The following is a 12500-nucleotide window of genomic DNA, read 5'->3' on the forward strand; positions in this document are numbered from 1 at the left end:
TCGAGGCGCTTTCATCTGCTCAATGTCGAGGTGCTTTCATCTGCACCCCAGGCCCCAGGCTGTCGAGCAGATTAAATCATCTCACCAAAGGCGGGCAACCTCGTGGAGCCAACTGTAGGCCACTTTGTTGCTGCTTCATTTCCATGTTTCCATGTTTCCATGTTTCCTCCTCCATCTCACATTTCTGGCCCCTCCATCACAACCCACCCACCTTTCCTCCACCCCTCCTCCCTCCTTTCCTCCACTCCTCCACTCTGAAAGCATTCCCTGGAAGCAAGTCCTGTGCTGAATGCTTGCAAATTCTCCACTATTTTCGGAAAGGCTCGTCGTTCATTCCTTCCTTCCTTCCTTCACTTCATTCCTTTTTATCATTTATTTCTTATTTTCCTCCTCTTTTATTATTTCCTTCCTTTCTCTCCTTATTTTACACCATTCTCCTTTCCTTCGTTTCTTCTTTCATTTCTTCATTCATTTTTCTTTCATTTCTTCCTTGCTTGTTTTATTTTTTCCTCTTGTCTTCTATTGTCCTCCATTCATAAGTTCATTCATTCTGTCCTTCATTGTCCCTCCTTGTTTTCTTCCTTAATTAATTCCTTTCTTTCATTCACTTGCTCCTTTGTCCCTTGGTTATCCTTCCTTCCTTTCTTCCTTCCTTTCTTCCTTGTCTATTCTTACTTCCTTCCTTCCTTTCTTTCTTCTCTCCTTCCTTTCTTTATTCTCTCCTTCCTTCCTTCATTTCTTACTTTCCTCCTTCCTTCCTTTCTTTCTTCCCTCCTTCCTTCCTTCCTTTCTTACTTTCCTCCTTCCTTCCTTCCTTTCTTTCTTCCCTCCTTCCTTCCTTCCTTTCTTTCTTTCTTTCCTCCTTCCTTCCTTTCTTTCTTCCCTCCCTCCTTCCTTCCTTTCTTTCCTCCTTCCTTCCTTTCTTTCTTCTCTCCTTCCTTCCTTCATTTCTTACTTTCCTCCTTCCTTCCTCCTTCTTCATTCTTCATTTCTTCCTCCTTCCTTCCTTCTTTTTTTCCCTCCTTCCTTCCTTTCTTCTTCCCTTCTTTCTTTTCTTCTTTTCTTTCTTTCTTCCTTCCTTCCTTCCTTCCTTTCTTCATTCCTTTCTTCCTCCTTCCTTCTCCCTTCCTTCCTTTCTTCCTTCTCTTCCTTCCATTTTCTGTTCTTCCTTGTTTTTCTCTTGTTTTTTCCTTCCTTCCTTTCCCTTCCTTCTTTATTCTCCTTCCTTCTCCCTTCCTCCCTCATCTCCCTCCTCCCTCCCTCCCTCCCTCCCTCCTCCTCCTTCCTTCCTTCCTTCCTTCCTTCCTTCCTTCCTTCCTCCTCCCTCCTCCTCCTCCCCCTTCCCTCCTTCCTTTATTCACTCCTTCCTTCCTTCCCTCCCTCCTTCCTCCTTCCTTCCTTCTTCCTTCCTCTCCTCCCTTCCTTCCTTCTTTCCGTCCTTCCTTACTTCCTTCCTTCCTTCCTTCCTTCTTTTGTTCTCGTCTCAATGCACGTGCGACATAGCGTTTATTTTTCATGTCTTTGTTTGAGAGAGAGAGAGAGAGAGAGAGAGAGAGAGAGAGAGAGAGAGAGAGAGAGAGAGAGCAAACTTACATACTGAAGATGAAAGAACATGCTGTGAGAATAATTAGCCTCTCTCTCTCTCTCCTTTCCTTATTCTAATTTCCTGTACATTTTTTTCCCCTTTTTGTTGTTGTTGTTTTTGTTGATGTCTTGTTAATAATGCGAGTTTCTAACAGTCGGCCATGTTTGTTTGTTTGTCTGTTTTTATAGATTTATTCCTCTTTTGTTTGTTTGTTTGTTTGTTTTCATTTTCTGGGCTACTGTTTCCTCTTCTACTGTTTGTTCTTTGTCTTCTGTGTGTGTGTGTATGTGTGTGTATGTGTGTGTGTGTCTTAATCTTGTAGAGCACCTGCGACATGCAACACACACACACACACACACACACACACACACACACACACACACACACACACACACACACACACAGAGAGGGGCGTCAAAAAAGTGCATACGTGTGTTCATGCAAAAATTCTCTTCATAAATCTTTCTGTACAAAATTCCCGCACACAAAACTCCTCGACCGACCATTTTTAAAACATTACTTTCCACCTCCGATATTTATGCAGTTCTGATTTTTCTTTTATGTGAATTTTTTTTGTGTGTGTGGATTTAAATTTAATTCTTTACTGAAATTTTGTCTGGTGTGAATATTTTCGTTTCAACTTTTTTTTTCATTTTATTTTTTGTGTTTGTTATTTTTATGTATTCTGTTTTATTAGTTCTCTTTTTCTTTTTGCATTGAAATTTCTTAATGAGGAGAAAAAAGGATAGAAATTTGTAAAAGAAGACAAAGAAAGATTCAGTACACACGAGGTATATATATGAAAAGAAAGAAAGAAAGGAAGGAAGAAAGAAAGAAAAGTGATGGATATATTTTTTTTTCTTTTTGCTATATCTATATTTTTTTTTTCTTTTTCCTATGCCTTTTTTTTTCTTTTTCCTATACTTTTTTTTCTTTTTCCTATACATTTTTTCTCTTTTTCCAATATTTTTTTCCCTTCCCAATACTTTTTCTCTTTTTCCCATACATTTTTCTCTTTTCCTATACTTTTTCTCTTTTTTTTCTCTTTTTCTCTCTTCATACTCTTTTCTTTTTCCACACATTTTCTCTTTTCTCTTTTTCTTTTTTCTTTTTCCTCTTCATTTTTTTTTTCCCAATACTTTTCTTTCTTATACATTTTTCTCTTCTCTTTACTTTTTTTTCCTATATTTCTTTTTTTCTTCCCAATACTTTTTTTCTAATTTTTCTCTTTTCCCAATACTTTTTCTCTTTTTCCTATACTTTTTTCTCTTCCCAATACTTTTTCTCTTTTTCCTATACATTTTTTCTCTTTTCCCAATACTTTTTCTCTTTTTCCTATACATTTTTTCTCTTCCCAATACTTTTTCTCTTTTTCCTATACTTTTTTCTCTCTTCCCAATACTTTTTCTCTTTTTCCTATACATTTTTTCTCTTCCCAATACTTTTTCTCTTTTTCCAATATTTTTTTCTTTTTCCAATACTTTTTCTCTTTTTCCAATATTTTTTTCTTTTTCCAATACTTTTTCTCTTTTTCCTATACATTTTTTCTCTTCTCAATACTTTTTTCTCTTTTTCCTACATATTTTTTCTCTTCTCAATACTTTTTCTCTTTTTCCAATACTTTTTTCTCTTTTTCCAATACTTCCTTTTTTTCGTATGTTTTTTTTATTGCGTTCAGTTTTATTTTATTTTATTTTGCTGCACGCTGTTCACAATCATCCTGTTCTTTTTTTTTTCTATTCGCATTCGTGTGTGTGTGTGTGTGTGTGTGTGTGTGTGTGTGTGTGTGTGTGTGTGTGTGCTGTTTAATTACTCCATCGTGTCCCCTGGTTTCAATTTCCCCCCCTTTTTTTTTTCATCCAATTATGTCTTCCAATATTTTTCTTTCATCTTGTTTTATTTGCAGTTTTCACACACGACTTTGTCCATCGAGTCTTCTTCTCTCTCTCTCTCTCTCTCGCTATTTTTTTTTTCTTTACGTTTTCGTCTATGGCACCGGTAGGGTTTCTTGGTGAGGCCTGATGGTTGGACCCAGCCCGTTGTGGCGCAGGCGAATATTTATAGTGGCGCCATCTTGCCTGGCTCATGCTGACCCTGGGAACTCGTCACTGACCCCCCTTTTAGAGAGAGAATCTGTAGTCCGGGTTGATGGGTAGTCTTGGGCCAGTCGGCGGTGACTGAAAAATCCCAGGTGGTAGCGTGGGAATTCGAACCGACGTTGTCCATGGCGTGGTGAATGTGGGCCCAGCACGCTAACCACTCAGCCACCGCCTTGTACGTTTGGCTGCTTGTTGTTTGTTCTCTGTTGGCTGTACCTGTTATGGACTTCTGTTGTGTGTGGCGTTGTCTGTATTTGTTTATATCTTTGCCTTGCCTACCTGTTGCTATCTTTCTATCTTCCATCCTTCCTTCCTACCGTCATTCCTTCCATCCTTACTACCTACATATCTATTTACCTACCTACATGCATACAGTCATTCAATCATTCCTACCTACCTACCTATCAATCAATCTCTCCCTCTATCTATATATCTATCTATCTATCCATCTATCTAGCTTTACTGGTCTATATTTGTACCTTGGCATCCACACACATTTCTGTTTGCAAATCCCACAAATCCCAACACACACACACACACACACACACACACACACACACACACACACACACAAACACAAACACACACACACACTCTGCGAGGCACGTTTCCAATTAGCGGTTGAGTGAAGGAGGTGGGCGTTCATTTCTGGGGTGGGTGAAAAAGTGGAAGTGGAGGTGGAGTAGGGGGAGAGGTGGATGGTCACCTTCTCTCCTCACCTCACCTTCTTTCTCCTCATTTTCCTCTTTTTATTTTTTTTTCTCCTCACTTTTCCTCTCAAAATTTCTCTCCTCACCTTTCCTCACCTCACCTTCTCTCTCCTTAGTTTCCCTTTTCTCCACTACTTTCTCCTCATTTTCTCTCTCCGTCTTTTCTCTCCTCATCTCCGTTTTCATCTTCCCTCCCCTCTTCTCTCCTCATCTTCTTTCCTCACCTTCCTTTCCCTCTCTCCTCACCTTTCTCCTTGCTTTTCGTTTTCCTCATTTTCTCTCCTCTTCTCTTTTCTTTTCCTTCCTCTCCTCATCTTCTTTCCTCACCTTCCTTTCCCTGTCTCCTCACCTTTCTCCTTCCTTTTCGTTTTCCTCATTTTCTCTCCTCATCTTCCCCTTTTCTCATCTTTCTCCCTTCCCTTTACCTTTCGTCTCCTCTGTCTTCTCCTCTTCATCCTCATCCTCATCCTCTCTCTCCTCCTCTCACTTTCCCTTTCGCCCACCTCACCTGGCAATACCTCTGCTTACCTTGCTCTGCCTTCCCTTCACTTGCGTACCGAACCTGCTTGCTTGTATTGCTTTGTCCTGCTACACACACACACACACACACACACACACACACACACACACACGCACACGGAGGTATTTTTGTGACTTCCTCAAATTATTCTTTTTCGCTTCGTTTTCGTTATTTTTTTATTATTTTTTATTATTATTTCTGCAAGCTCGCTAAATCCTTTCATCTTTCTGTTCGTTTATTGACACTCCACTCCGCCCCCATCTACACACACACACACACACACACACACACACACACACACACACCTCTCCCTGTGCCTTGATGAGCATTGATGTCATTATCGTCATCATCGTCAACATCAGGGTCGTCAAGTCGCCCCACCAGTTGTTGTTGTTGTTGTTGTTGTTGTTTTACCAGTCAATGCCATTCCGGTGCTGGCCAGTTAGCAGATTATTGTTGATGTTGTTGATGTTGTTTTTGTTGTTGTTTTTAGTAGTCCACGTGTTGTTATTAACTTCATTTATTTTACAATTATTTTCATTACCAATCTCCTCCTCTTCTCTTCCTCTCCCTCCCTCACCTCATTCTCCTCTTCTCTTCCTTTCTTTTCCTTTCCCTTCCCTTCCCTTTCCTTCCCTTATCTTTCCTCCCATCCTCTTTCCTCCCCTGTCCCTACCTTTCCTACCCTTTCCTCTATCTCCCTTTCTTCCCTTTCTCTTATTTTCGCCTTCCTCCTTCTCTCCCTCCCTCTCTTTCGCTTTTTTTTAATGCGATAGCCAGACTTGTTCCTCTTCTTCTGCTTGCCTTTCTCTCCTCTTCCTTCAATCTTCTCTATCTTCTTTTATTCCTCCTCCTCCTCTTCCTCCTCCTCCTCTCCTTCGACTGATCCTCTTTGTCGGCCCTTCAGTATATCCTGCGTATCCTACCCTACACACGTCCTCCTTCCTTCCTTCCTTCCTTCCTTCCTTCCTTCCTTGACTCGAACGCTCTCCAAAGACATCCTTCAGTTCATCCTTCGAATTCCTCCTCCTCCTCCTCCTCCTCCTCCTTCTTTGTCTCCTTCGCCTCTCTGTGTTCTTCCTTCCTTCCTTCTTTTACTCTCTTCCTTCCTTCCTCCTTCGCGGAAAAGTTGTTCGTAGGCGTCAGTGACCGGCTTCACGAACGTGCGGGAACGTTCGATTCACTGCCGAGGTCAACGACGTTACTGTAAACAACCTCACGACCCCTAGAGGAGAGTATCAGGACGCCTCTCCTCCCGAAATTGACCTCTCTCTCGACCAATCCTCTCTGCTCTTTAATATAGGAGCAATGATTACCGGACCTCTCTCTCGACCAATCATCTCTGCTCTTTAATATAGGAGCAATGATTACCGGACCTCTCTCTCGACCAATCCTCTCTGCTCTTTAATATAGGAGCAATGATTACCGGACCTCTCTCTCGACCAATCCTCTCTGCTCTTTAATATAGGAGCAATGATTACCGGACCTCTCTCTCGACCAATCATCTCTGCTCTTTAATATAGGAGCAATGATTACCGGGCTTTTTTTTTTTTTTTTTTTTGAGTTGCTTCCATTTCGAGCAGCAACGAATCCGCTGGCTGTACTGCACCGCCTCGCTGGGACCGGTGAAGCGTTGCAGTTGATTCTCGGGTTAGTTTCCAGCTCAAAAAACGTGGGAGTGGTCAACGTTACTAAACTTGTTCAGAAGATGGCGCCACTATAAACACTTGCCTGCGCCATGACGGGCTGGGGCCGAATACCATCCAGGCCGCTCAAGAAAGCCTACCGGCGCAATAGGCGGAGACGTAAAAAAAAAAAAAAAAAAACGGATCAGATCCCTCGTAGGCGTCACCTTCCCAGCGTAAAGAGGATGTGATCAGGAGGAGGCGGAGGAGGAGGAGGAGGAGGCGGAGTGAGAATTGTTCAGTGTCGCTGGCTAGGCGGTAATTATACGAAAGAGGAGGAGGAGGAAAAGGAAAGTTTCGTTTAGTCGGCGCAACATCTGTGGTCATATACCGGAGAGAGACAGGAGGGGGAAGGAATTATAGGAGAAGGGAACAGACCCCAGGAGACGGGACACAACCCCCAATTAATACCTGGTACCCATTCACTGCTGGGTGGACAGGGGCGTAGGGTATCGGAAAAGCCGCCCAAATTTTTCCACTCCGCCCGGGAATCGAACCCGGGCTCTCTCGGTTGTGAGCCGAGTGTGCTAACCACTGCACCACGAAGCCCCCTAGGAGGAGGAGGAGGAGGAGGAGGAGGAGGGAAATACGTGGGTGGCTAATTCTTCTCGCTTCCCAGATAAAGGCCGAACACGTCTTCTTCCCAAGCCTGTCAGCATCGACTATCGAATTTCAGAATAAAGGGAGGAGGGAGGGAGAGAAAGAGAGAGTTAAGATGGTAGGAAGGAAGGGAGGGAGGGAGGGAGAGAAGGAGGGAGTTAAGGTGGTAGGAAGGGAGGTACGGAGGAAGGAGAGCGGAAGGAAAGGGAGGGAGAGGGAAGGCTAGGAAAGGGAAGGTCGTAACGAGGGAAGGGGAGGGGAGGAAAGATCACGGACGGACAGGGCAGCGGACGGGGAACAAAGAGACGGGAAGGAGGAGAAGACGTAGGGGAGGAAGGGAGGGGAAGAGAAGGGGAGATAAAGATAATAATAGTAATAATGATAAAAATAAATAAAAACAATGAGAATGAGTCTAATTTTAGTGTAATTATAGTTGTAATTTGGAAGCATCAAAATTAAGTACTTGTAATAATGAAAATATCCTCCTCTTCCCTTCCTCCTCTATCTCATGTTCCTGACCACTCCTCCTCCTCCTCCTCCTCTACCTCCTTCCCTTCTTGTTCTTCTTATTGTTCCTCTTCTTCATGTTCTTCTTCCTCTTTTTCTTCTTTCTTTTCTTCTTTCTTCTTTTTCTTCTTCTTCTTCTTCTTCTTCTTCTTTCTGTTTTTTCTTCTTGTTTTTGTTCTTGTTATTATTATCCTCCTCCTCCTCCTCCTCCTCCTCCTCATCATCATCATCATCATCATCATCATCATCATCCTCTTCTACCACCTACCATACCATCCGCTACCCTTTATTTTCCCACCCTAACCGCCCTCCTTCTCCCTCTCCTCCAGATCCTACACATGCACATCAGTAGCGTGGATAAGCTGCCGCTCTCCACACAAGGCTCTCCGCTCCAGGTGCGCTGCAAGACTTTCCTGGCTGTCACCTTCGTCATCCCAAAGGAGCGAGACTGCCACGATATCTATACCTCGCTCCTGCAACTCTCCCAGCCCGGTGAGTGCTAAAGGAGGAGTGGGTTAAAGGAATAGGGGTGGAATGAGATGGATGAAGGGGAATGTAACGAAGAGGGGAAAGGGGGAAGTTGTAGTAGAGTGGGTGAGACGAATTGGGGATATAAGAGAGTTATGGATGAAAGGGAGTTAGGAAGAAAACGGGAAAGGGGATACAAGGGAAGTTGTTTTTTGGGGGGGCTGATGAAGATGTGGAAATGATTGATATAAGAAGTACGTAAGAAAGGAGATGGAAGAAGTGGAGGGAGTGGATAGCGAAACGAGAAAAGAGTGGAGATTGGATTGAAAGAGTGGAAAGATGCGAGGGGAGAGGAAGGAGCAGAATTGATGAAAATGGAATAAGGAGGAGGAGATTAAGAGAACGTGGAGAGAGAGAGAGAGAGAGAGAGAGAGAGAGAGAGAGAGAGAGAGAGAGAGAGAGAGAGACAGATTGCTGGAGAGCGCCGAAGTGGAGAAAAAATAAGGAAAAAAAAAGAAAAGTTAGTGAAGTGAGAGAAAGGAAGGAAGGAGTAGAGTTAGTGAAGGAAGGAGAAGGAAATAAGTGAAGGAAAGAAGAGTTAGAGGAAGAAGAGAAGAGCGAAGGAGTGAGAAGAGAAGGGAGAGGAGGAAAGGACGAAAGCAAAGGAGTGGACGTGAGCTTCTTGTGTGGAAATGAAAAAAAGAAAACTAAAAAAAATAACACACACACACACACACACACACACACACACACACACACACACACACAGTCAGTCAGCCACGCACGCACACGACAGACAAGTTCAAACACGTTCATGCCATGGTCAACACACACACACACACACACACACACACACACACACACACACACACATATCTATACTACTACTACTACTACTACTACTACTACTACTACTAAATCGTCTTATGTCGAAATCTAAATTATTCCCTCATACATTTAAACATTTTTTTCCACTTCACTGCTGCCTTCGATAAATTTTAAATGTCCAACTCTCTCTCTCTCTATATATATATATATATATATATATATATATATATTTATCTATCTATCTATCTATCTATCCACCTAAATATTTCTGTTTCCGCTAAAATAATTTCCAGGCTCGCAAATTCTAAATATTTTTCCGGTAATAATTTTGCGCGTTTTAATTGGCAACGGGAAAACAGGAACAGACAGACAAACAGACAGACAGACAGACAGGCAGAAAGTAAAGAAAGGAGAATGGAAGTGTGTGTGTGTGTGTGTGTGTGTGTGTGTGTGTGTGTGGAGCGAAGGGAAAGAAAGAAAAGGAAAAAAAAAGACGATGAAGAAAATACAAGAAACAAAGAGAAAAAAAGAAAGGAAAGAAGTAAAAAAGAAAATAAAGAAAAAGAGTAATATGAAAAAAATTAAATACAGGAAATGAAAAGAAAGAAAAAAAGAAAAAAAAGTAAATAAGTAAAAAAAAAGAGTAATATGAGAGAAATAAAATACAGGAAAAGAAAAGAAAGAAGGAAAAGAAAGAGTGGAAGAAAGGGTCATTGGAAGGGTAATGAATAAAGGGAGGAGGAAAAAGAATGGGAAATAGAAAGAAAAAAAAGGAAAGAAAGGGAAAGAAAATGAACGCATCGAAAGAAAATAAAAAAAATGGTTAAGAAAAAAAATAAAGAAAACAATATTGAAAGAAAGTAAACAAAACAAAAGATTACGAAAGAGATATACGAAAGAATTAAGGAAGAAAGAATGAAAGGAAGGACAGAAAATAAGAGAGAGAGAGAGAGAGAGAGAGAGAGAGAGAGAGAGAGAGAGAGAGAGAGAGAGAGAGAGAGAGAATAGAAAACAGAAAGAAAGAAACGAAGGAGATTAAGAAAATGAACATATTGAAAGAAAAGAAAGGAAATGGTTGAGAAAAGAAGAGAAAACAATATTGAAGGAAATTAAACAAAAAATTACAAAAGAAATATAAGAATGGAAGGGCAGAGAGAGAGAGAGAGAGAGAGAGAGAGAGAGAGAGAGAGAGAGAGAGAGAGAGAGATAATGGAAAACAAAGAAAGAAAGAGAAAGGAAAGAAAGAAAGGAGATATAAAGAAAAAAATTATAAATACATAGAAAAAAAATATTAAAGAAGAAAAAAGATTGCAGAACGACGCATGTTACAGAAAACTTTAACTTAAGTATTGACAAAATAAATAAATAAATAAATAAATAAATAAATAAAAAAATATTGCACCCAAGGAGGCAAAAATTTTAATGACCACGAATTCGCAAAAGAGGAAGAGGAAGAGGAAGAGGAGGAACAGCAACAGGAGGAGGAAGAGGAAGGAAAGCAGAAGGAGGAAAAGAAAGGAGTAGGAGGAGGAGGAAGAGGAAGAGGAAGGAGGAAAAGACAGGAGTAGGAGGAGGAGGAAGAGGAAGAAGAAGAGGAGGAACAGCAACAGGAGGAGGAAGAGGAAGAGGAAGAGGAAAGAAAGCAGAAGGAGGAAAAGACAGGAGTAGGAGGAAACATGGAAACATGGAAATATGGAAACATGGAAATGCAGGCAACAGAAAGCCTATTGGCTCATTACGAGGTCGCCCGCTTGGGTGATTTAATCTGCTCGACCGCCACTTGGGGCTTGGTGAGCAGATGAAAGCACCTCGATATTGAGGAGCAGATGGAAGCCCCTCGTTATTCAGTTTACTCCTGACGCAGCGAAATGACGGTCGATTCTATATTTGAAGGAGTTGATGGTATTCGCATTTACTACTTCTGAGGGAAGATTGTTCCAGTGGCGGATGACTCGGTTTGAAAAGAAACTCCTTCCAATGTCTGTGTTACATCGACTCGACTGAATGGGTAAACCGTTATTTCTAGTTCTTGAGTTGGTTTGCAGTTCAAAGAATTTGGAGTAATCGACGTTATTGAACTTTTTAGATACTTGAAGACTTGAATCATATCCCCTCGCAGGCGTCTTTTCTCCAATGTAAAGAGATTGAGTCGCTTGAGTCGTTCCTCGTACGGTTGAGCCCTGAAGGTTGGAATCATCTTTGTGGCGCGTCGTTGAATCCTTTCCAGTAAAGCAATGTCCTTTCTGTAATTGGGAGAGAAAAACTGCACTGCATACTGAGGTGCGGTCTTACCATGGAATTATACAAGGATAGCATCACGTCTGGTGTTTTACACTGAAGTTCCTCGCTATGAACCCGAGCATAATGTTGGCTTTGTTGTATGCTTTTTACAGTGATTCGCGTGTTTCAGGTCACTGCTGATAGTGACTCCAAGATCCTTTTCCTCCTGCATCGCTTGCAGAGGTCTCCCATTCATGTATGTGGTTACTATTTTGGGACCCAATGTGCATGACTTTGCATTTGTCAACATTAAAAGACATTTGCCATTTTTCAGACCATTCGATAATGTGATTGAGGTCTTTCTGAATGATTTCGCAGTCGGTCTTTTATGAGGGCATCTCCACCCACCTTGGTGTCATCTGCAAATTTCGATATTGTGGATTTCAGTCCTGATTCTAGGTCATTGATATATATGATAAAGAGGATGGGTCCCAGCACTGACCCTTGAGGCACTCCACTAGTGACTGGAAGCCAATCGGAAGGCTGTCCGTTGAGTAGTACTCGTTGTTTTCTCGTCGGTGAGCCAATCTTTATCCACGCGATCAGATTGGCTCCGATGCCCGCCGAGTGCAGTTTCTAAGGAGTCGCTCGTGGTACCTTGTCGAAGGTTTTGAAAGTCCAGGTATATAACATCACTGGGGATGGGCATCCCAGTTCTTATATATACCTTGGAAGAAGTCTAATAAATTCGTTAGGCAGGAGCGCTTGTTTGAAGCCATGCTGGGTGTCGGAGATTATATTATTGTTTTCTAGAAACTTAACAAGTTTATCCCTAATAATCTTTTCGAGTATTTTTCCTGCCACTGATGTCAAACTTATGGCTGTAGGGCCTGTAGGTTTTAATGCAACTCTTTTTTGAAAATCGGTGTTACGTTCGCCATCTTCCAGTCTTCCGGGACCTTGTTTAGTTGAACTGACCGGTTGAATATGGTAGTGAGTGGTTGAAGTATTTGTTGTTTAAGCTCTTTAATAACCGGGGACAAACTGTCGGGTCCCGTTGACTTGTTCGTGTCGAGTTTGTCCAAGTACTTTTTACTTCTTATCGCATATTGAGTCAATTTCCAGCGGCGTGATCTCACTCGGCGGGGCAGGGCTCGGAGTGGTTTCGATGTCCTCGACTGTGAATACGGATGCGAAGTTACTGTTGAGGATTCTGGCCATCTGTTTACTGTCCTGAGTTACAGATCCAGTCTCGTCTGTCAGGGGACCAATATTGAT

At 41.9% G+C, this 12500-nt stretch overlaps 1 protein-coding gene across 2 annotated transcripts in view; it reads left to right on the top strand.

Moving 5' to 3' along the window:
• LOC126993073 (myotubularin-related protein 6-like) overlaps nucleotides 1–12500 on the top strand; it is a 111358-nt gene that overhangs the window by 62058 nt on the left and 36800 nt on the right. For both annotated transcript variants that reach the window (XM_050851906.1, XM_050851907.1), the window contains exon 3: nucleotides 8036–8198. In XM_050851906.1, coding sequence (XP_050707863.1) covers nucleotides 8036–8198 — 163 coding nt within the window. The remainder of the gene's footprint in view (nucleotides 1–8035; nucleotides 8199–12500) is intronic.

The sequence above is a fragment of the Eriocheir sinensis genome, unplaced genomic scaffold (genome assembly GCF_024679095.1).
Source record: "Eriocheir sinensis breed Jianghai 21 unplaced genomic scaffold, ASM2467909v1 Scaffold554, whole genome shotgun sequence".
In the NCBI taxonomy this organism is placed as follows: Eukaryota; Metazoa; Arthropoda; class Malacostraca; order Decapoda; family Varunidae; genus Eriocheir; species Eriocheir sinensis.